The following is a 23,296-nucleotide window of genomic DNA, read 5'->3' as shown; positions in this document are numbered from 1 at the left end:
GCTTCATAGAAATTTCCAAAATTACTGCAAAGACAAAGGTAAAGGTATTTTTTCTTTTATTTGTGTACAAGAGTCTAAAGGCTTTTAAAGTAGTTTTTGAGAAAAGATTTTGGTTCTTTCAGGTATTTTTAATCTGTAGATTCAGTTAAATGACCTCAGATTATCTGTCCAAGAGTTACAATCTCATAATTAGAAAGGCTTTTATTAAATTTCTTGGTGGCTCAGACGGTAAAGAATCCGCCTATAATGCGGGAAACCCAGGTTTGATCCCTGGGTTGGGAAGATGCCCTGGAGGAGGGCATGGCAACCCACCCCAGTATTCTTGCCTGAAGAATCCCCATGGATGGAGAAGCCTGGCAGGCTACAGTCCATGGGGTTGTAAAGACTGAGCAACTAAACACAACACAACACAACACCACCATTTATGACTCTGATGAAGATGTGCACAAACTTTTGTTCACAACTCCCCCCTGAAACCTATCTGTGAATCCGGAAACAAGAACCGTCTACTCTGCATGGTGGGAGTTCCCTGGTGGCCGAGTGGTTAGGATTCCAGGCATTCACTGCCAGGGCCCAGGTTCAGTCCCTGGTTGGGGAACTGAGATTCTGCAAGCTGTACAGCACAGCAAAAAAAAAAAAAAAAAAACCTTCCACACCTTCTCTAGCTTCACCAGATGGGCTGCAGCAGGAAGGGGTGAAATAATAGCCGTAACAGCCACATCTCCTCCAAACACCACACCCCTTTTCCTATGACCCTGTTGTCTGCAGGCAAAGGACTCCTCCCACAGGAGCCCCCTTCAGAATATTTAACCTGTCTTCTACTCAGCAAAGGAGAAGGAAATGGCACCCTACTCCAGTACTCTTGCCTGGAAAATCCCATGGACGGAGGAGCCTGGTGGGCTACAGTCCATGGGGTCACTAAGAGTCGGACATGACTGAGCAACTTCACTTTCACTTTTCACTTTCATGCACTGGAGAAGGAAATGGCAACCTACTCCAGTGTTCTTGCCTGGAGAATCCCAGGGACGGCGGAGCCTGGTGGGCTGCCGTCTACGGGGTCGCACAGAGTTGGACATGACTGACGCGACTTAGCACCAGCTACTCAGCAAAACAAAAAAATTTGCAAAAACGTAAAAACAGTGCCACCTTGCCATTTTTTCTTTGGTTTGCCAAAGTTATTTTCCCTTAAAAAGGGTTCTTTAATATTACTATGCAATGTTTTTATTATCGTTATTTTTAAATGAATTAGTATTGTTTAAATGTCTCAGTTTTACATGGGAAAAACACACACCCATAAACAAAAGCTCTTTGAGGGGCTCAATTTTCAAGAATGCAAAGTGGTTTGAGCCCAAAATGTCTGGGTCCTCCTGCCACATATCTTGAAGACTTACATCTGAGAGTTCATGAACTACTTTTATCAGGGACTGGCATGAAAGTATGATATTCTGAAGCTGCCAGAACGTGTCAGTAAGATAAAGACCTGTGTTCTGCCAACCTTCCCTTGACTCCAAGGCTTCAGCTGCACTGCGACATATTAAAGCCATCTTTTAAAACCTCATGGCGGTCAGAGAAGGCGAGGGTAGGATGACTTGAGAATAGCATTGAAACATGTATATTACTATATGTAAAACAGTTGACCAGTGCAAGTTCGATGCATGAAGCAGGGCACTCAAAGCCAGTGCTTTGGGACAACCCAGAGGGATGGGGTGGGGAGGGAGAAGGGAGTGGGGTTCAGGATCAGGGGACACATGTACACCCGTGGGTGATTCATGCCAATACATGGCAAAAACCACCACAATATTGTAATTAGCCTCCAATTAAAATTAATTGATTAATTAAAAAATCTGCATGGCAAGAGTTCCCTGGTAGCCTAGTGGTTAGGATTCCAGGCATTCACTGCCACAGCCCAGGTTCAATTCCTGGTTAGGAAACTGAGATTCCACATAGAACAGCGCCCCAAAATGAAAACAAAACATGGCATTTACAGCACTGGTCAACAGCTTTAATATCTTCAAGAAACACAAACAGCTACCCTAATTCTTGGCAACATATAATGAAAATGAATCAAAACTACACTGAATCAGTTCTTTCTTCTGTTCACATACAGATGACCATTTTCTCTTTTAAGATAGTTCTCATGTCTCTCTTAATCTTTCATTGGTTGTTTTAAATCACAGATCCCTTCAGAATCCAATTAGAGGTATGGAACACAGACAAACAGGTGTCTTACATACAGATCCCTTCAGAATCCAATTAAAGGTATGGAACACACACATATACACATGCTCTACATACAATTTCAAGTTTGTTATGCTCTAGATGTGTAACTGATCTATTATATACAGTGAGTACAATCCTGAAATGAAATAAATCTGCTTATTCCAGAGTGGAGGCAGGGAGCAGACAAATTTTAGACAGGCATTATGGGAGGCCTTTTGGAGGAGGTAATACTTGAGCTGAAATACAACTGATGAAAATCTAGCCTCACAAAAATCTGGCAGAAGTGCAGTTCAGATGGAAAAATCTGTGAGTGCAAAAGTCCTGGGGCAGGAGTGATTTTGACATGTTTAACGAACCAAAAGGAGAAGGTGGCTGAACAGTGTGGTCCGAGAGGCAGTCAGAGACTCTGCCCTGTGCAGAGTCTTGTGGACCCCAGCAGAATATTCTGATTATAAAAGGAAACCACTGAAGGATTTTAAGAGTGGTTATCATATTTTAATGATATGAATGTGATTCAGATTTTCAAAAGATCAATCACAAGAATGTAGAAAATGGAGAAGGGGACCAGTTCTGAGCGTTTTTACAATAGGCCAGGGAGAGATCATTTGATGGTGGCTTGGACAAAAGCATAAACAGGAAATAGAAAAGTGGGAAAATGAAAGACTTAGGGTACATTTTCAGGTGAAACTGACAACTTTATGATATGGGATAAGCAAGAAAAATAGCAGCCAGGCGTGCCTACTTGTTTCTGCTTTGAGCAACTTTGGTACCATTTATTCCAATGGCACCGTTTACTGCTATGAAGATTACCGAGGCAGGAACAGGGTAAAGACAAGAACGAGCAACAGATCTGCTCTCAACATACCAAGCCTGGAATCCCACTTCATCATCCAAATGGAGTTATCAGGTAGGCAAGAGATACTCTTTCCTACTCCATCCTCCTGCTGGATGTGCCCCATGGAGCAGACCTATGTTTCTACATAGAAACAAAATCCAGACCCTAACCATAGCCGCCTCCCACAGTCCCCAGCGCACCCAAGTCACACGGTAAATTACTTTCATATGTGCTTAAACTTCATATCACAGTTTGCTCATGCCAGATAATCACAGTCGTAACTTGAAATAATTAAAAGGTTGATTCAAAGGAGGCTATATTAAGCCTGTCTCACAGACAATTAAACCAAGACATTCACTCCTTTAATTGATTTCCTCTTGAATAAGAAATAAGATGAGATGAAAATCTCTAACCTCTCAGCCAGGGCTTTAGTGGATATAATTTCATAGCAACTGTTATGGCTTGAATTGTGTCCCCCCACATAAAGATGCTTAAGTCTTAAACCCCAGGACCTGTGATCTTATCTGGAAACAAGGTCTTCGTAAATGATCTAGGGTAGATGAGATCATTAGGGTGAGCACTCTAATCCAATATAACCAGATTCTTAGTCTTATAAAAAGTGGACATTTAGACACAAATAGGCTACTCTGGCCACCTGATGTGGACAGCCCACTCATTGGAAAAGACTCTGATGCTGGGAAAAATTGAAGGTGGAAGGAGAAGAGGGCGACAGAAGATGAGATGGCTGGATGGCATCACCAATGTAATGGGCATGAACTTGGGCAAACTCTGGGAAAAGGTGAGGGACAGGGAGGCCTAGCCTACTGCAATCCATGAAATTGTCGAGTCGGACACGACTTGGTGACTCAACAACAACAAAAGGCACACAAGGGAGACTGCCGTGTGAACTTGCAGGCTAACAGCAGAGTGATGTATCTCTAAAAGGATCATTGCCAGAAACCAAAGATTTTCTACCAGAAGGTAGGCGAGAGGCATGGTACAGATACTCCCTTACCTCCCTCAGAAGGGACCAACCTCACTAACACCTCGCTATCAGACTTCTAGCCTCCATAACTGTGAGACAATAAATTTCTGTTGTTCTCAAAGTCACCCGGTTTTTGGCACCCTGTTATGGCAGCCTTCAGAAACTAATACAGTAAATGATAAGAACTTAGGTTTCACAGTTTGCAGAGGCCTAGATTTAAAACTAACTGGAAGAGTAAGAGAGGCATATTTGAATTATATAGTAATTAATTTTCTCCCCAAACTTAGTAAAGCTATTTTCTAAGCTTTGTACCTGTCAATAAGTTATCCTCTTTGACCTTTTAGCTTCTGATTTGTAAATTAAGACAGATAAAAGGATCAAAAGGAGATAATGTACAGTAAGTCATTTTGCAGTCCATGAGAATTATACAACAGAAAGTAATACCAGTATCAACATGGTCACGTGACTATTACCTTAGTAAAAAATACACTTACATTAAATGTGTGTGTCTATCTATCATAAGCCATCATTACTTACCTACAGAAGATGTGCTCACATCCGCCTAAGCACACAGGCTCCCTCAGAATATTAGTGCTGTTTGAAGAAAGAAAAATAATCAAGACTTAGGTCACTGTTAAACATTTTTTACCCAACATTTCACAAGTCCAAGACCCAACACTACTGTACTTGTTTCTCAAAACATAAGATATTAAGGTCATATTCATTTGAAAGGCTGTAACTCCCCGATTAAATATTGTATCATCACACATCTGCTGAATTCAAATAGCAACTACCAAACTCAGGACAAACTGTAACACTTTTTATAATGCATATGCTGTGAAATCATAGAAAGAAGCAACTTTGCTCAGTATCTCTTTCAAGTAAAACCAACCACTGGCCACTTCTTTCAATTCATGATTCAAAGTGTAGACCATAAATCTCAAAATGAGACTCACAAATAGAATGACTATACACTGAACTGTCCAAATGAAAATACTTCTGAGAGTAAAGGGTAGTGATAACTGGATAGAATAGCAGGTGGAAACCAAGACTGTCATAGAAAAATAGGGCATCTGGTCCCCTTGACCATAAAAATTTATGGTTTCCCATTAAAAAAAAAAAAAATTGCTTTCCAGTTGTTGTCAAGTAGACATCTATTTTTTACAGATGTCTTTTCAGAATTGCAGCTATTCTTTCTATTTACAGGAAATTGTTTTATTCTTTAAAGCAACTGGGAATAGGAATCATCAGGTTGGCAGTCTGCAGAAAATTAAGTATCCCCAGCATTGTCCATCAAAAAACACCTGCTAAGTTTGATAATCCTAAGAAGGTAAAGCTACTTAACTAATAAACACAGATCAAGTCATTAAAGTCAGAGGGTGTAATGTGGCAAGAAAAATCAGGAGAAGTAAAGCTTTTTAAAAATGAACTTTTTTTGGTTTATTACACTAACCCTAGGACCTTTAGGTATTTACATCATTATTATACAATTATCTCTGCACACATCTCACATATCAATAAAAATAGTTTTCTACATTTCTTGAAAGATCAGATGCATCACACTGCACATTTTAATAGATATGAACATTAAAGTGAAATTGAGTTTTCAGCAAGAGTGCTAAAAACAGAGCACACCCACAATGTTATTCTCAAGATATTGAAAAATGGTGCTCACTGACATTATAAAACCCATCACTTTTTAAAAACTCAGAATATCTGATTCCTCTATCACACTACATAGAACATAGTGATAAAAATATGACTTGTGCCAGCAACTTCTGGCAATTCAGAACATCTCTGCTACAATGCTCATGCTAGTCCTATAATTTCTGTTCATTCTTTGAGCTACAAAACCTAACCTCTGATCTCCGAATAAGTGTGTTAAACTCTACTTCATTACAAGCTCTGCTTCTGAGATATCAAAAGTGGTGTGACCAAAAGTCCTCTTATCATAATATCCCCCTTCTCTTTCACCCTGACCAAACCTCCACATTCAGATTGCTCTCCATCTGGAGAGACTTCCATTCAGTATTAGCTGCTTGGATTCCCTACCAGCCCAGGCCACAGAGTTTTACATGCTTCAGCATCATCACCCTAATTCTACTAACCTCTCAGACACTCAAGAATGCCGATCTACAATGCTAGACAGGCCCCCCAGTCAGCTCTTTCTATGCCGGCACTCAGGCTCTGAATAACCACTATAAAAAGACAGAAATATATACAAACTTGTCTCTAAAACTCATCAGGTAGTTTCCTCACCTTGTATCTCTACCAAAATGATGTAGATGTTCTGTGAGTAAACAAATGAATAGACTATTAAAGCAATGCCCAAGCTCTAAATCCCATTAAGCTTACTGAAGCCACCAGATTTATTCCTACTTCCCCACCCTCCAGGTTCAGAGTTGTCCTTGGATCCCATATCTTCTCTGCTTTCTAAAAGAGTCAATTCACATGACTATAGCCACCTTTCATCTGCTGCTGCTGCTGCTGCTAAGTCACTTCAGTCGTGTCCGACTTTGTGCGACCCCATAGATGGCAGCCCACCAGGCTCCCCTGTCCCTGGGATTCTCCAGGCAAGAACACTGGAGTGGGTTGCCATTTCCTTCTCCAATGCATGAAAGTGAAAAGTGAAAGTGAAGTTGCTCAGTTGTGTCGGACTCTTCGAGACCCCATGGACTGCAGCCTACCAGGCTCCTCCATCCATGGGATTTTCTAGGCAGAAGTACTGGAGTGGGGTGCCATTGCCATCTTCTAGCTGCATCTAAACATGCAAAGTTAATCTCTCCTGCAACATTAAAAAAAAAAACCCTTTAGACCCCACCCTCCACTCTACCTTCCGCCCTACCTCTTCCCTTTCTTGTATAAGATCTTAAATAAAGAATCTCACCAGCAAATCCTTCCCTGGCTTCCCTGGTGGCTCAGAGGCTAAAGCGTCTGCCTCCAATGTGGGAGACCCGGGTTTGATCCCTGGGTCTGGAAGATCCCCTGGAGAAGGAAATGGTAACCCACTCCAGTATTCTTGCCTGGAGAATCCCACGGACGGAGAAGCCTAGTAGGCTACAGTCCATGGGGTCGCAAAGAGTTGGACACGACTGAGTGATTTCACTCCCACTTTCATTTTCACCAGCAAATCCAGGAGTCCCCAACCATTTACAGCATCAGGGACTAGTTTTGTGGAGGGCAATTTTTCCATGCACTAGTCGGGGAGTGGGTGGGGTCTGGGGATGATTCAAGAGCATTACATTTATTGTGCATTTTATTTCTATTATTATTACATCAGCTGCATATCTGATCATCAGGCATTAGATCCTGGAGGTCGGGGACCCCTTAGCTAATCTGCCTTTTCTTCCTAGCTTTAACTCCCATCACTGTTCACACTGCTCACCAAAACATGTTTTGGTCCTCATTCTTCCCAACATTCCTGTGAAATAACATCAACTTCACCTTCTTTCCTGAAACCTTCCCTGAGTTTTAATTTTCTTAATTTGCTGAGTTCAATACTTCCTTAGCTGCTTCTTTTCCTATTTCTCAATGGAGGTGTACCCTCAGGATGCAGCCCACAGCCTTCTGGCTCTCTCTGCCAATACTTGACTCAATCACTTGATTCTATTTATAAACTTAAATTTCCTGCCTAAAATGACTCTGAATTTCTTGATCTACAGTTCTAACCCTTTACCCTAGCAACAAGATACTACTGTGCAATTAGCAATGAATCTAGTACTATGAATAACTGGTCAACTATAATAATTATTTTAATTAATGACCTTGAAAATATTTTTTATTGCTACTAATAAATGAGAAAAGACACTGGGAGAGTGAATGAAAAGTACATGCATGTGTGAGTTAGGGCAAGGAGCAGGGAGAGGAGTGTTATAGCCAAAGCTGGGAGTAGTTCAAAAGAATTCTAACGGAAGAGCTCAAACAATAGATTCGATACACAGAGGGTGACACTGATTTCTGTCAAAAGTGAGACTTTCTCAAATGTCTAGAGCTTCGCTGAGAAGATGCTCTGGAATAAAAGAATCCTTATTACAACCAGACGATACCTATCAAAATTTTAAATGTGCCAAACTTTAACTCAACTATTCTACTGCCAGAAATTTATTTTTCAGATAATCTCAGATGCTTCCAAAACTGAAACTTCAAAATAGTAAAGATATCTATCTAAATAAGACACCAAAAGCTTCCAGAGACTAAGATAAAATATTAGATATATATACATACATATTTTTTTAAAGAATTCAGAATAGCATAAGTCATCTCAAGGGAGACAATGGACATTAGGTCTTCACAGTGAATGACTAAAAATTATTTTGTACTTTGAATACGATATCAGTCATCTTCCACAGTAGAAAGTTGATCACTGTAATCAGAAAAGTCATCTTTCAGAGTAGGAAGTTAGGGAATTAACAAATAATGTCCAAAACAGAAAAAAAAATCTAGAACTAGCAATAGAAACACATTTGGTCATGTGGAAGTTAAAAGAATTAAGAGATGAAAGAGGCTGTACCTAGAGTACAGAACTCAAAGGTAATAGGAATGAGGCAAAAGAATGTTTCATTACAGTAGTACAGTCTTTGTCCCACTGATTTTGTCAACCGTGTTCAGGCATAATTTCAATTTAAAAGTTTTAAATGTAAAGACTCATGGACAAGGACATTCACGCTAGGCAAAGTCTTGTGTTTACATAACACAAGACTGGAAACTAAATTTCTACCAAGGAAATGGTTAAATAAATCATGATACATCTACCTGATCATTGGTTTCCTCTCATCTGGGGTACAAAGTGCTTATACAAATAGAGAACCACTTAAGGGACACACAAGTAATTGATCACAGTGGGTCCTTGAAGAAGGTTCAGACTTACTTGTCATTCATTTAACAAATATTGAATGACTGTATACTGTGTTATTTTAATTCTTTGGCACATACATGTATTACTTTCAGGTTTTAAAACCCAATTTTAAACAGTGCTTCACAATTTGGTTACTCCAAAGCAAAAACTGCTTTTATCACACCTGTCAGTGTCTGTTAACATTTCTCCAACACCTTAAGTCCAGTGCCAAGCCCAGGACTGCTCAGACTGTCCCCAGTCTAGAATATATCAACAGTTCTTCCTCTTCCAACACATTTTCCAAATACTCTCCAGGATGACAGAATAAAAGTGACACTAAACAAAGAAGCATAGAAACACTTGGAATTTTGTTTCCATACCATTCTCTTCTGCAGAATCTGGACCCCGCAGCAGACACGCACAGGACACAAAGCTGACTGCATTATACTCCTTCCTAGTGAAAGTGAAGTCCCTCAGTCATGTCCGACTCTGCGACCCCTTGGACTTGTAGCCCATCAGGCTCCTCCATCCATGGGATTTTCCAGGCAAGAATACTGGAGTGGGTTGCCATTTCCTTCTCCAGGAGATCTTCCCGACCCAAGGATTGAACCCGGGTCTCCCACATTGTAGGCAGACGCTTTACCGTCTGAGTCACCAGTGGCTTACTAATCTAGTTAGGTAGCTTTATAAGCCAAGTTAACATGTGTCTTAAGTACAAAATATTCTAAAGTTCCACACGTGGCATCAAGCGGGGGCTCTGGAAACCAATGCTGAAAACTAAGTATTCTATATTTTATCTTCCTTTTTTTTTTTTTTTAAGTCTCCAAATAGATCATAGTCCTACGGACAAGAAATCTTGACTTTCATTTTTTCTGAGCTCCCCAGCACACCATTACCTACCTAGCATGGTGCTATGTGATTTCAATAAATCCTTAGTGAATGAATCAAGCAGAAGACTACATACAAAAATGCATTTATATTAGCAATTCTATTTTATCCTCACCCTGTATTTTGTCTGATACACAGGGGAAAAAGTCCAGAGGAATAAGAAAATACATTTGCATGGTAACAGGATTTCTGCACCTTGAAAATTCAGCTACTTTACTTTTTTCCATCTGCCATCATACTTTTGTTACTTTACATGTAGTTGATTTAGAAAGACCTGTAATCAGAGGATTATAACTAAGTGAAGAAATAAGTAGGGAAAACAGACTTTTTTTTTTTTAAGGTCTTACTGACAGAAAATTTTCTTTGCAAAGAAGAAAAAGAAAGTAAATTCAGTTGAGATCACAATACTGAGGCAGACCTATTTCTAAACTGAACTGGTCCCTAAATTTCCATGAGATATCAACTGCTATTTAGTATTAGGCAAGATAGCTACTGGGCTTCCCTGGTGGCTCAGTGGTAAAGAATCCGCCTGACAAGTAGGAGACTTGGGTTCAATCCCTGGGTCCGGAAGATGCCCTGGAGGAGAAAATAGCAACCTACTCCAGCATTCTTGCCTGGGAAATTCCATGGACAGAGGAGCCTGGAGGGCTACAGTCAATGGGGTCACAAAAGAGCTGGACCTGATTTAGCTGATTTAGACAGCTACTACAGTGCTCATGCATTTCAGAAAATCCCCATGCTATTTTTAAGCGTAGACCAACACACTTACCAAAATACAGAGGCTCACCAAGTTAATTAAACAATCTGGGTTTTTTTCTTAAGGGGAAAAAATAAAATTGTTAGCAAATAAAGGAATATGGACAATGACAGGAAAGCATATTACTTTGCACAATTATTCTGTATGTCAGATTCAAGTAAATCACAGGGAAAAATAATAATTCGTGTCTAATTATTCAGTTCAGTTGCTCAGTTGTGTCCGACTCTTTGTGGCCCCATGGACTATAGCACACCAGACCTCTGGGTCCATCACCAACTCCCGGAGCTTACTCACACTCATGTCCATTGAGTTGGTGATACCACCCAACCATCTCATCCTCTGTCGTCCCCTTCTCCCGCCTTCAATCTTTCCCAGCATCAAGGTCTTTTCAAATGAGTCAGTTCTTCGCATCAGGTGGCCAAAGTATTGGAGTTTCAGCTTCAACATCAGTCCTTCCAATGAATATTCAGGACTGATTTCCTTTAGGATGGACATGGACAGACTGGATCTCCTTGCAGTCCAAGGGACTCTCAAGAGTCTTCTCCAACACCACAGTTCAAAAGCATCAATTCTTCAGCACTCAGCTTTCTTTACAGTCCAACTGTCACATCCATATATGACTACTGGAAAAACCACAGCTTTGACTAGATAGACCTTTGCTGGCAAAGTAATGTCTCTGCTTTTTAATATGCTGTCTAGGTTGGTCTTAACTTTTCTTCCAAGGAGCAAGCATCTTTTAATTTCATGGCTCCAGTCACCATCTACAGTGATTTTGGAGCCCCCCAAAATAAAGTCTCTCCCCCCAACAGTTTCCATTGTTTCACCATCTATTTGCCATGAAGTGATGGGACCGGATGCCATGATCTTTGTTTACTGAATGCTGAGCTTCAAGCCAACTTTTTCACTCTCCTCTTTCACTTTCATCAAGAGACTCTTCAGTTCTTAGCTTTCTGCCATAAGTGTGTGTCATCTGCATATCTAATTATTTAGTGTCAATAAATACTGAATAAATCAATGAGTCAAACATCAAAGGGGTTAATAGAATTCTATACCTTAATGTCTTAACAGAATAGAATCTACTATTATGAGACAGATAAGCCACAGAGAATATCATGTATATCCAACTCAAATAGTTTCGGTTATTTTGTCTTCCCATATATTCCCTTTCTATCGAAACAAAACAGTATCTAAAACTGCTGATACTCCTGTTCGTAAAGTATCACTTCCCCTACCAGGTGGCTCAGACGGTAAAGCATCTGCCTATAATGCGGGAGACCCAGATTCAATTCCTGGGTCGGGAAGATCTCCTGGAGAAGGAAATGGCAACCCCAGTATTCTTGCCTAGAAAATCCCATGGACAGAGGAGCCTGGTAGGCTACAGTCAGTGGGGTTGCAAAGAGTCGGACACGACTGAGCGACTTGACTTCACTTCACTTCTTTCCCCTACTTGATGTTTAAATACTGAGTTTCAAGGCTTAGACACAGGCATTCACCTTTGATAGATGAACTATTCCTGCCACATCAGTAAACAAGAATCACAGTCATCAGCGATTTCAACCCTGAATGTCTGAGCCTGAAGGGCAACCAGGAAGGAAAACAATACCTCCAACCCAGCAGTCAGTAGCCTGCAGCCACTCCCTACAGCGAGCCCAGAGGCTACTGGCCCCAAATAGCTGAGATGCCTCTGAAAGGAAAGACTTCAGTGAGCCCAGACTTGCATCTTCCCATACATAGAAAAGTGCTAAATTCCTTAACCTGAGATATCTGGTTTTAATTCACAAAAATACTTCTGATATTCAGACTACCCGCCTTTTGTTGCAAACTTCTGTGTAAACTGACTCCTCCCAGCCCCCAAGCAATTCTCTCAGGGTTACCTGACCTGCCGTCTCCTGTGCTTGAAGTCCTAAAAATTCCCACCGAATAAAACAAAACTCTCAAATTCTAGGTTGTGACTATTTTTTAAGTCGACATTTTTATACCCTCTTTCCCACTTACTTCAGGAGTATGTTTTCAATTGCCATGTATTTGCTGGTAACTTTCAAATTTGCACTCTGAGCCTGAAACTCCTCAGGCCCAGACCTGCATAACAGTAACTTTACTTGCAAGACCATCTCCTCTGCTACAGAGGTCAGTAACTAAAAGGTGCTCAATGTGTCTGGTAAGTTTCCTCAGCAGCCCTATATAACACCAGGTCTGTGTAGCCTGTTACAGGACTGTGCATGTCCTGGTTCTAGCTCTAAATCCCTAGGGGGAAGACCTGCACCTTTACATCTGCCCTGAAGCCTTGTTGTTGTTGTTTTGTTCAGTTGCTAACTCCTGTCCAGCTCTTTGCAACCTCATGGGACTGCAGCATGCCAGGCTTCCCTGTCCATCACCAACTCCCTCAAACCCATGTCCATCGAGTCTGTTATGCCATCCAACCATCTTATACTCTGTTGTCCTCTTCTCCTCCTGCCCTCAATCTTTCCCAGCATCAGGGTCTTTTCCAATGATTGGGCTCTTTGGATCAGATGGCCAAAGTGTTGGAGCTTCAGCATCAGTCCTCCCAATGAATATTCAGGACTGACTTCCTTTAGGATGGACTGGTTTGATCTCCCTGCAGTCCAAGGGACTCTCAAGAGTCTTCTCCAGCACCACAATTCAAAAGCATCAATTCTTCAGCTTTCAGCCTTCCTTATGGTCCAACTCTCACATCTGTACATGACCACTGGAAAAACCATAGCTTTGACTATACAGACCTTTGTCAGCAAAGTAATGTCTCTGCTTTTTAACATGCTGTCTAAGTTTGTCACAGCTTTTCTTCCAAGGAGCAAGCACCTTTTAATTTCGTAAGTGCAGTCACCATCTGCAGTGATTCGGGTGCCCAAGAAAATAACGTCTGTCCTTGTCTTCCATTGTTTCCCCATCTATTTGCCATGAAATGATGGGACCAGATGTGATGATGAAGCCTTAGTCACTGTTTATTATGGGTAATTATCCCCCAGGAACCTATGGAGGATTCCTGGCATTTCAAATGGACTAACCAGGTCCTCCGGGACTTCCACCTGCAATGTAATCTTAACCTAGATGCTTTAATATCTTAATTTAACAAACACTTAGAAACTATATGTCCAACACTGTGGCTGCAAATGTGAACCTACCCGTATGAAATGTGTAGTACAACTGAAAGAGAAAAGTGCCAATCAAAGAAATCAAAATACCACAGAAGTAAATAAATCCCACAATTTGGAGGACATGGTACAATGGTTTGTGCCTTTTTCTATGTGTATATCCAACTTAACTAAAGTTTTAAATGATATTTTGTATCCAAAACATGCTAATAATTCCAGAATCTGAGAACAGAAAAGAGTTTGAAAAATCAAGTCATCCATTTTCCTCATTTTACTTATGAGGAGGCCAGAGTTCAGGGAAAGTTACACAGGCAGCTCTCCTTAGGGAGTAACAATGCTTCTAATCTAGGATCTGACCTTGTCTTAACTCTGCCCACCTGACTCACTCCCTTGTTATTCTATTTACTTTTCAGCATATTTTCATTTGCTATAATCTTCTATCCGCTCCACCTATAAAAATCTATCTAAACCCCAATTCAAAAGCCCAGGAAGCTTTCCTCCATTAGCCCCACACAAGTACTCATTTCTGCATCCCCTAATTTACCCTGGATTGTGTGTTAGGTGAGGTAAGGTAAGGTAAGGTAAGTCACTTCAGATGTGATTGTGTGTTAGGGTAACACATTTCACCTCTTACAGCTCAAGATACCCTCCTTGAGGGTGGAAAGCCTCAGGGCGTCAGAACACACAGGTAGTACCTCAGCGGTTGCTCATTGTCCTAACTATGAAGGCAAGAATCATCCCAACAAAGGATCAATGGCCTGTAAAAACGCCTCTGAACAATCAGAACTAATGAAGAAAGACAAATTCCTGATGCTGGCATCGGGAATTCTATCCTTTATTTTACAAGCATCAGTATAGCAATTCAAACAGAACACACACTGCTCTAAGTACCTTATAAATATTAACTCATTTAATTTCCTTAACAAACTTACAAAGTAAAAACTACTAACTCATCTCACAGATGAAGAAAAGGAAACATATAAAGATGAAATAATTTGTCCAAAATCGCTGAGCCAGGATTTGAAGCCAGGATCCAAAATCCATTCTCTTAACCACTAAGCTATGCAACTTCAAAACAATGTCAATCACCTTTACTATTAGTAAAATGACCAGAGGTAATTTAGAAAAATAAAATCGCCTATCTTAAAAAACACGAAACTACATTTTTACTTTTTACTAAAAGTTGATTTTAAAAAATCATTAGATTAAGGATCTATAGTACAACACAGAGAATATTCAATATCAATGGTTTATGGTAATAAACCATAATGGAAAATATGAAAAAAATGTGCATATATGATAACTGAATCACTTTGCTGTACACCAGACACTAACACTACGCTGTAAATCAACTACACTTCAATTTTTTTAAAAGTCACTAGAATTCCAAGTTAAAATTGTGGTAGATGCTAAACTCCAACCCCCACCAAAAATATATCAAGAGGTATCTTATTATTTTAACTCACAAAATAGCGTCAAATGACACCTGGGCTTTCACACTACATTTCCTAATTCCTGCTTTCTTTAGGAACACATTATTCTCATGCTTTCTGTCAGCCTCTCAAATGACAGTCTTCCTGTTGCATTTTTCCAAATCTGTAAATAGCTACTATTTGGTTGCGAGGCAGGCACTTAACACCAATGTCACATCTGGCCTCTTAAACAATTTCATCAGCTTTGCCTTGAAGTCATACTCATGTTAAAGGTCAAGAAAGGATGCCCTGTAATGTAGCCAATCCACCCTCACCCACCAGTAATGCCCGTTCTCCAAAAGAGATACAATGTTCTACACAGGACAGGTGACAGCTGGGAACGGGAGATGGATAACAGCTGCAAGCTGAATGTGAGGGTAATTGGGGTAATCACTAGCCCACTGAGCAAAACTGTGAAGCTCTATAAAAAGGACATACTGACATACAATTGCAGATAATATGACTTTGTTTTGAATGATGCCTAGCAAAAGCAAGAAACAGGGCATCCTGAGTTGCTCCTTTCAAGCTATGATACAGCCACTAGGCAAAGCATTAAGTGGGAAGACTGGGCTGGTTTTCTCCCATACTTTACTCGCCACGGCTACTGCTACAGCTAAGTTGCTTCAGTCATGTCCGACTCTGTGCGACCCCATAGACAGCAGCCCACCAAGCTCCTCCGTCCCTGGGATTCTCCAGGCAAGAACACCGGAGTGGGTTGCCATTTCCTTCTCCAATGCAGAAAATTGAAAAGTGAAAGTGAAGTCGCTCAGTTGTGTCCGACTCTTAGCGACCCCATAGACTGCAGCCTACCGGGCTCCTCCATCCATGGGATTTTCCAGGCAAGACAGACAATGTCAAATGTGCAGTGACAGGAAGAGGAACATCAATCATTTCTAAACTCTAAACCCCATTTGACACTAAATTTTCCATCAAAAAGGATTTTTTAACCTTAAGATGTTTTAAAATAGTTTTGCAAACTATTGCCTATGCACCAAATCAAGCCTGTTTTTGTACAGCCTTTGAGCTAAGAATTTATGTTTTTAAGGGTTGTAAAAAACAAAAGAACAGAGTGTGGCCAGCAAAGCCTTAAATATATACCATATGACCCTTAGAGAGTTTGCAGAGCCCTATGTTAAAATAAGCACAAAAGGAATAGCTAAGATTTAGTTAATCCATCAGTCATTTACATATTAATTTTGTGTTTTCAATCACTGGAGTTAAATATTATTAACCATGCAGGATGAGTTGTATTAAAAGTCTGGACCTAGTTACTGATGTCTACTTTCAGTCTTTTTTGGCTCTTATTGTTTGCTCACTTTAGTAAAACTGGAAAAATAATGGTAGGGTACAAAACTAAAACTGGCTTTATTAGATTTCAGGACAACCAATAGATTATTCCTATAGATTACCTCTTTTGTCCACCTTCCTCCCAAACCATTCAGCAAGCAGACTGTATTTTTGTATTTTTATAAGACACTTGTAGGACTTTCCTGATGTCCAGTGGTTAAGCATCTGCCTTGCAATGCAGGGAATGTGGTTCCATCCCTGGTTGGGTAGCTAAGATCCCACAAGTTTTGCAGCAACTAAGCCCACAAGTGACTCAACTACTGACCCCATGTGCCACCAAGGAAAGATCTCCCATAACAAAACGAAAAAAGAAAAAGGTCCCACATGAAGCGACTAAGACCGAATGTAGCCAAAAAAAAAAAAAAGGCAACTACTGTCAATCACTTGTTCTATGATAATCACCACAATGGCCACCCCAACAGTTGGAACTCTGTCTAGTGAAGCAACATGCTGCTACACTCGAGCCTTCCATACTGAAATGTACCATCTGAATGTCTAACTTTCATTGACTTTTAAAGGTGTGACTACAGTTGCTTCTGTTTTAACAGCCGGCAGAGCCGGTTTGTTTGAAATTTTTTATTCTCAGATGGATGACCTGTGAGCTATGGGAAAATACACACAATCAGAATGTCTTCATATACAAACATGCCACTTTTCTAGAGTGTCACGATGTCATTTCATCACGTTTTAAAGTTTTTGTAAAACAAAATGTAAGTACAAAACTGACAGTTAAGTCCTTTCAGTTTGAAAAAGTTGCTATATTACTTATGCTTTCTGTACAACTAAGTTCTCCAAGTTGGAAATCACAGTGAGAAAACAAAGTCCAAAAAAGAAATATGATAGAACAGTCACAAGCAGAAAGAAAAGCTGCCAGAGTGATAGTGATGCAGAAATGCTGAGCTGTGCACGCAGTAGGGGCTCAATAAATGATTTTTGAGCAGGAAAAGTGACATAAACCCTTTTCTGGTTTTATAAACCTTCTTGACCTCTATATTAGGAGAAGCTACAGGAAAAGGAGAAGCAAGGAGTACCAGTCATAAAAATGATGGAATGAAAACCTTGAAATGAAAGGATTCCCATGGTGTCTAACAGTATGAAGGAAAACAAGCAAAAGTTAATAACACACAGCATCTCTAGGAGCTGGAATCCCAAGCCACACAGTCTTTGATCAAACCAAGGAAATGTGGAATTGAATGCGCAATTGGCAGTGTCCATTACACTGGCATCTTCCAGTCAATTCCCAACAAGGGTACCCAAAACTCCCCCTCCCCAAATAAGGCTGCGGCGGAGAACTCATCAAAAGAGCCAGTTCAGCAAAGTGACTGCTGCTTTATATTTAGCGGGCCTCTTCAAACATTACAGCCCTGGGACTAAGGTTCTGAAATTAACCTGGACGCAAGAACCAGGGGCAAGGTGAACAGTGCAGATGCCTCAGCCCAACCGATTCAAACTCTGGAGGCGGGAACTGGGATCCTCCTCTTTAGCCACACCTCTAGACTCTTTTGCCCGCTAAAGTTCAAAAACTACCATCTTAGATGGTGTTTGGTGCAACTGAAAGGCAGAAAGTCGCCCGGAAAGGATTGAATGGGGGCCAGACTGGGGAGAACGAACACCAGATCCCTGTTGCTGTTCAGTCGTAAGTCACGTGGAACTCTTTGCGACCCCCTAAACTGCAGCAGGCCAGATCCCTGGGCAGGTATTAACATACTCGCCCGCCCAAATAGGGGGCGGGAAGGGGAGCGGGAATGAAAGGAGGAAATCGGAGGCTTGAAGGAGACCCCTGGCCGCGCCGCGGCCCTCCCGGCAAGCCCCCTCGAGAGTCGGTCTTTACCAGCGTGAGCAGCGCAGCAGCTTCTCCAGCCGGTCAAGCGCGGCGCGGCTGTGGGCCCAGGCCCCGCGACCGGCCGGCTTCATGGCGGGCGCGGGATGAGGCTGGTTCCCGGAGCGGACCCTCGGCTGCCGGTTCCCCTGCATCGCCCCGGCCTCGCGGGGTAGGCTCCTCCGAAGGCAGAAGGCTGAAAGAAGTCGGGCAGCCTCCGAGACACCGGACACCGGAGACCTGACTCCTCGACCCAAGCCCAAGCAGTTCCTAGGTCTGGGCCAGAGGGACGCCTAGGGGGCGGGGCGCGCGGGTGGGCGGGGCGCGCGGGGTGGGCGGAGCAAGGCCGAAACGCGCCAAAAGCCAGGGCACGCTAGCTGGTGGGGCGGGGCCTAAGCAGGGGGAGCGGCCGCCGCAGGACCCTTGTGTTGGCGGGAAAGGGGGCGGGGCCACAGGCCATCAGGAGGTATAAATGCAAAAAAACTGAGAAGATTCTAAGGAACTTTAACTGAATTTAATCAATGGAAAGTCACAAGCCGAGAAGTTTTAAGTATTATCTATGTTACTCGCTCAGTCGTATCTAACTCTTTGCAACCCCCGTGGACTGTAGCCCGCCAGGCTCTGTCCATGGAATTTATCAGGCAAGATAACTGGAGTGGGTTGCCATGCCCTCCTCCAGGGGATCTTCCGGACCCAGGGATGGAACCTGGGTCTCCTCATTGGCAGGCGAATTCTTTACCGTCTGAGCCACCAGGGAAGCCCTATAAGGAGTGCTATTTCGACAGTTGCTTTGTTTGGAAAAGCTTTGCTGTGACACTGAAGATGCCACTCTTGATTCCTAAGAAAGTATCTTTCTTTTCTTTCCCTACTTCCTCTTCCACCCCCACCCCAGGCTTATCTGTGATCGCCTTACATACAGAGGGGCTTAGCGGTGGTTCAGAGGGTACAGCGTCCACCTGCAATGCGAGAGACCTGGGTTCGAATTCCGGGTCAGGAAGATCCCCTAGAGAAGGAAATAGCTACCCACTCCAGTACTCTTGCCTGGAAAATTCCACGGACAGAGGAGCCTGTTAGGCTACGGTCCATGGGATTGCACAGAGTTGCATACGACTAAGCAACTTCACTTAGATATACACAGACACTAACTACTACTCACCCCTTCACCCCGCCCCCATCCACTCCACTGCCAAATCTTTGCATTTTCCCCCCCAACTTACTCTCAAATTTTACCATTTCTGTCTTCACAACAGGTCCAGTTGTATCATTTTAGCCTAGATTTTCCCCATCACCTTCTAGCTGATTCCCCGGTGTCCCCCCAAGTCCCCTTCAATCTTTACACTGCAACTGTCTAAAACATTCCCAAATAAACCCATGGTTAGTAGAACTGGAAGGAGAAAACTGAAGATTTTAACTGACCTATGATAGCACGAGAAACTAAGCACATATTATATATATAAATATACACACATTTGAATATATATAAATTATGTGCTTAGTCACTCAGTCCTGTCTGACTCTTTGCATCCCCATGGATTGTAGCCCACCAGGCTCCTCTGTCCATAGGATTCTCCAGGCAAGAATACTGGAGTGGGTAGCCAGGCCCTCCCCCAGGGGATCTTCCCAACCCAGGAATCGGACCCAGGTCTCCCACATTGAAGGTGGATTCTTTACTGTCTGAGCCACCAGGGAAGCCATATAAAGTATATGTAAAATATATTATTATTCATTTGTTTATAAGTATATATTTACATTATATATGTTATAAATTTCAAAAATTTTATAAGTATATTCTTTCTTATAATAATTTTTTCCATTGTGGCCTAAAACATTTATTAATATACCCTGGAGGAGGATATGGCAACCCATTCCAGTATTCTTGCTGGGATAATCCCATGGGCAGAGGAGCCTGGTGGGCTGCAGTCTGTGGGGTTGCACAGTCAGGCACAAGTGAGCAATTGAGCATGCATTTATTAATATATTTAAGTTTACGGGTAGCCAAGAAGTTAATCCTTGATTTTTAACCATGTTAGGCATTGTTTAGAATTTACAGACAAAACAAGCTTTCAGTTCAGTTCAGTTGCTCAGTCGTATCCGACTCTTTACTACCCCATGAACCACAGCACACCAGGCCTCCCTGTCCATCTCCAACTCCTGGGGTCCACCCAAACCCATTTCCATCAAGTCGGCGATGCCATCCAACCATCTCATCCTCTGTCGTCCCCTTCTTCGGCCCTCAATCTTTCCCAGCATCAGAGTCTTTTCAAATGAGTCAGCTCTCCACATCAGGTGACCGAAGTATTGGAGCTTCAGCTTCAACATCAGTCCCTCCAATGAACACCCAGGACTGATCTCCTTTAGGATGGACTGGTTGGATCTCCTTGCAGTCCAAGGGACTCTCAAGAGTCTTCTCCAATACCATAGTTCAAAAGCATCAATTCTTCAGCTCTCAGCTTTCTTCACAGTCCAACTCTTATATCGATATATGACCACTGGAAAAACCATAGCCTTGACTAGAAGGACCTTTGTTGGCAAAGTAATGTCTCTGCTTTTTAATATGCTGTCTAGGTTGGTCATAACTTTCCTTCCAAGGAGCAAGCGTCTTTTAATTTCATGGCTGCAATCACCATCTGCAGTGATTTTGGAGCCCCCAAAAATAGTCGCTAAGAGTCGGACATGACTGACCGACTTCACTTTCACTTTTTACTGTCATGCATTGGAGAAGGAAATGGCAACCCACTCCAGTATTCTTGCCTGGAGAATCCCAGGGACGGGGAAGCCTGGTGGGCTGCCGTCTATGGGGTCGCACAGAGTCAGACACAACTGAAGCGATTTAGCAGCAGCAGCAAAAATAAAGTCAGCCACTGTTTCCACTGTTTCCCCATCTATATGCCATGAAGTGATGGGATCAGATGCCATGATCTTAGTTTTCTGAATGTTGAGCTTTAAGCTAACTTTTTCACTCTCCTCTTTCACTTTCATCAAGAGGCTCTTTAGTTCTTCTTCACTTTCTGCCATAAGGATGGTGTCATCTGCAACAGATCAGATCAGAACAGTCGCTCAGTCGTGTCCGACTCTTTGCGGGCCCATGAATCACAGCACATCTGAGGTTATTGATATTTCTCCCGGCAATCTTGATTCTAGCTTGTGCTTCCACCAGCCCAGCGTTTCTCATGATGTACTCTGCATAGAAGTTAAACAAGCAGGGTGACAATATACAGCCTTGACGTACTCCTTTTCCTACTTGGACCAGTCTGTTGTTCCATGTCCAGTCTAACTGTTGCTTCCTGACCTGCATACAGGTTTCTCAAGAGGCAGGTCAGGTGGTCTGGTATTCCCATCTCTTTCAGAATTTGCCACAGTTTATTGTTTAGCAAACTTAAAATGTTAAATGAACTTAGAGAATTAGTTGGCAATTTCAGGAGCCAGTCTTTTTTTTTTTTATTATAATTTTAAAAATTTTAATGAAGTATAGTTGATTTACAATGTTGTATTAATTTCTTCTGTGGCTTCCCTGGTGACTCAGAAGGTAAAGGATCTGCCTGTCATTCAGGAGACCCAGGTTTGAACCCTGGGTCAGGAACATCCCCTGGAGAAGGGAATGGCTATCCACTCCAGTATTCTTGCCTGGAGAATTCCATGGACAGAGGAACTCTGGAATTGGCAGCTCCAGTCCATGAGGTGGAAAAGAGTCGGACACAACTGTGGAACACATTTGGAAAGAGACTGACACTTTCCACACTTTTCATATATATATATATATCCTTTTTTATGTTCTTTTCCATTATGGTTTATCACAGGATACTGAGTATAATGCCCTGTGCCATGAAGTAGGACCTTATTGTTTATTCATTCTATATGTAATAGTTTGCATCTACATCTGTTAACCCCAAAGTCTCAGTCCCTCCCCCCAAACCCCCTCCCCTTGGTATCCACAAGACTGTTCTTAATGCCTGTTTCTGTTTCATTTATGTTGTACTCTAGATTACACAAAGTGTTATCATATAATATTTGTCTTTCTCTTTCTGACTTCACTTAGTTGATGATCTCTAGATCCTTCCATGTTGCTCCTAATGGCATTATTGCTTTCTTTATTATGGCTGAGTGATATTCCATTGTAGATATGTACCAGCCCATCTTTTTCCATTCATCTCAAACAATCCTACTTCTAATCCCACTTCCTATACTGAATAATTGTGTGATTTAAACCAAGTCTTAAGTTCTCTGAGAATTTGTTTCCTTATTTGCAAAATAGGGATTTATCCTGTAGAATTGTCAGATTATTAAATGAGATAAATGTAAAATCACCTACATCATAAGTACCCAAAACCAATGTGAAGATGACTGGTACTGTGAATGCTTTCAGTTCAGTCAGTTCAGTCACTCAGTCATGTCCGACTCGCCAGGCCTCCCTGTCCATCACCAACTCCCGGAGTTCACTCAGACTCACGTCCATCCAGTCAGTGATGCCATCCAGCCATCTCATCCTCTGTCGTCCCCTTCTCCTCCTGCCCCCAATCCCTCCCAGCATCAGAGTCTTTTCCAATGAGTCAACTCTTCGCATGAGGTGGCCAAAGTACTGGAGTTTCAGCTTTAGCATCATTCCTTCCAAAGAAATCCCAGGGCTGATCTCCTTCAGAATGGACTGGTTGGATCTCCTTGCAGTCCAAGGGATTCTCAAGAGTCTTCTCCAACACCACAGTTCAAAAGCAACAATTCTTCAGCACTCAGCCTTCTTCACAGTCCAACTCTCACATCCATAAATGCTTTGACTAGACGAACCTTTGTTGGTAAAGTAATGTCTCTGCTTTTGAATATGCTATCTAGGTTGGTCATAATTTTCCTTCCAAGGAGTAAGCGTCTTTTAATTTCATGGCTTCAGTCACCATCTGAAGTGATTTTGGAGCCCCATAAAATAAAGTCTGACACTGTTTCCACTCTTTCCCCATCTATTTCCCATGAAGTGATGGGACCGGATGCCATGATCTTCGTTTTCTGAATGTTGAGCTTTAAGCCAACTTTTTCATTCTCC

At 41.9% G+C, this 23,296-nt stretch overlaps 1 protein-coding gene across 1 annotated transcript in view; it reads right to left on the bottom strand.

Moving 5' to 3' along the window:
• BARD1 (BRCA1 associated RING domain 1) overlaps positions 1-18,548 on the bottom strand; it is a 91,577-nt gene extending 73,029 nt beyond the window's left edge. The window contains exons 1-2 of the mRNA XM_005909590.3: positions 18,280-18,548; positions 4,578-4,634 (exon numbers count right to left, since the gene is read on the bottom strand). Of these exons, the coding sequence (XP_005909652.1) occupies positions 4,578-4,634; positions 18,280-18,422 (200 nt within the window). The 5' untranslated portion in view covers positions 18,423-18,548. The remainder of the gene's footprint in view (positions 1-4,577; positions 4,635-18,279) is intronic.
• Between the last annotated feature and the right edge of the window lie 4,748 nt (positions 18,549-23,296).

Source organism: Bos mutus, chromosome 2, assembly GCF_027580195.1.
Source record: "Bos mutus isolate GX-2022 chromosome 2, NWIPB_WYAK_1.1, whole genome shotgun sequence".
In the NCBI taxonomy this organism is placed as follows: Eukaryota; Metazoa; Chordata; class Mammalia; order Artiodactyla; family Bovidae; genus Bos; species Bos mutus.
This window is presented reverse-complemented; position numbering and strand designations above follow the sequence as displayed.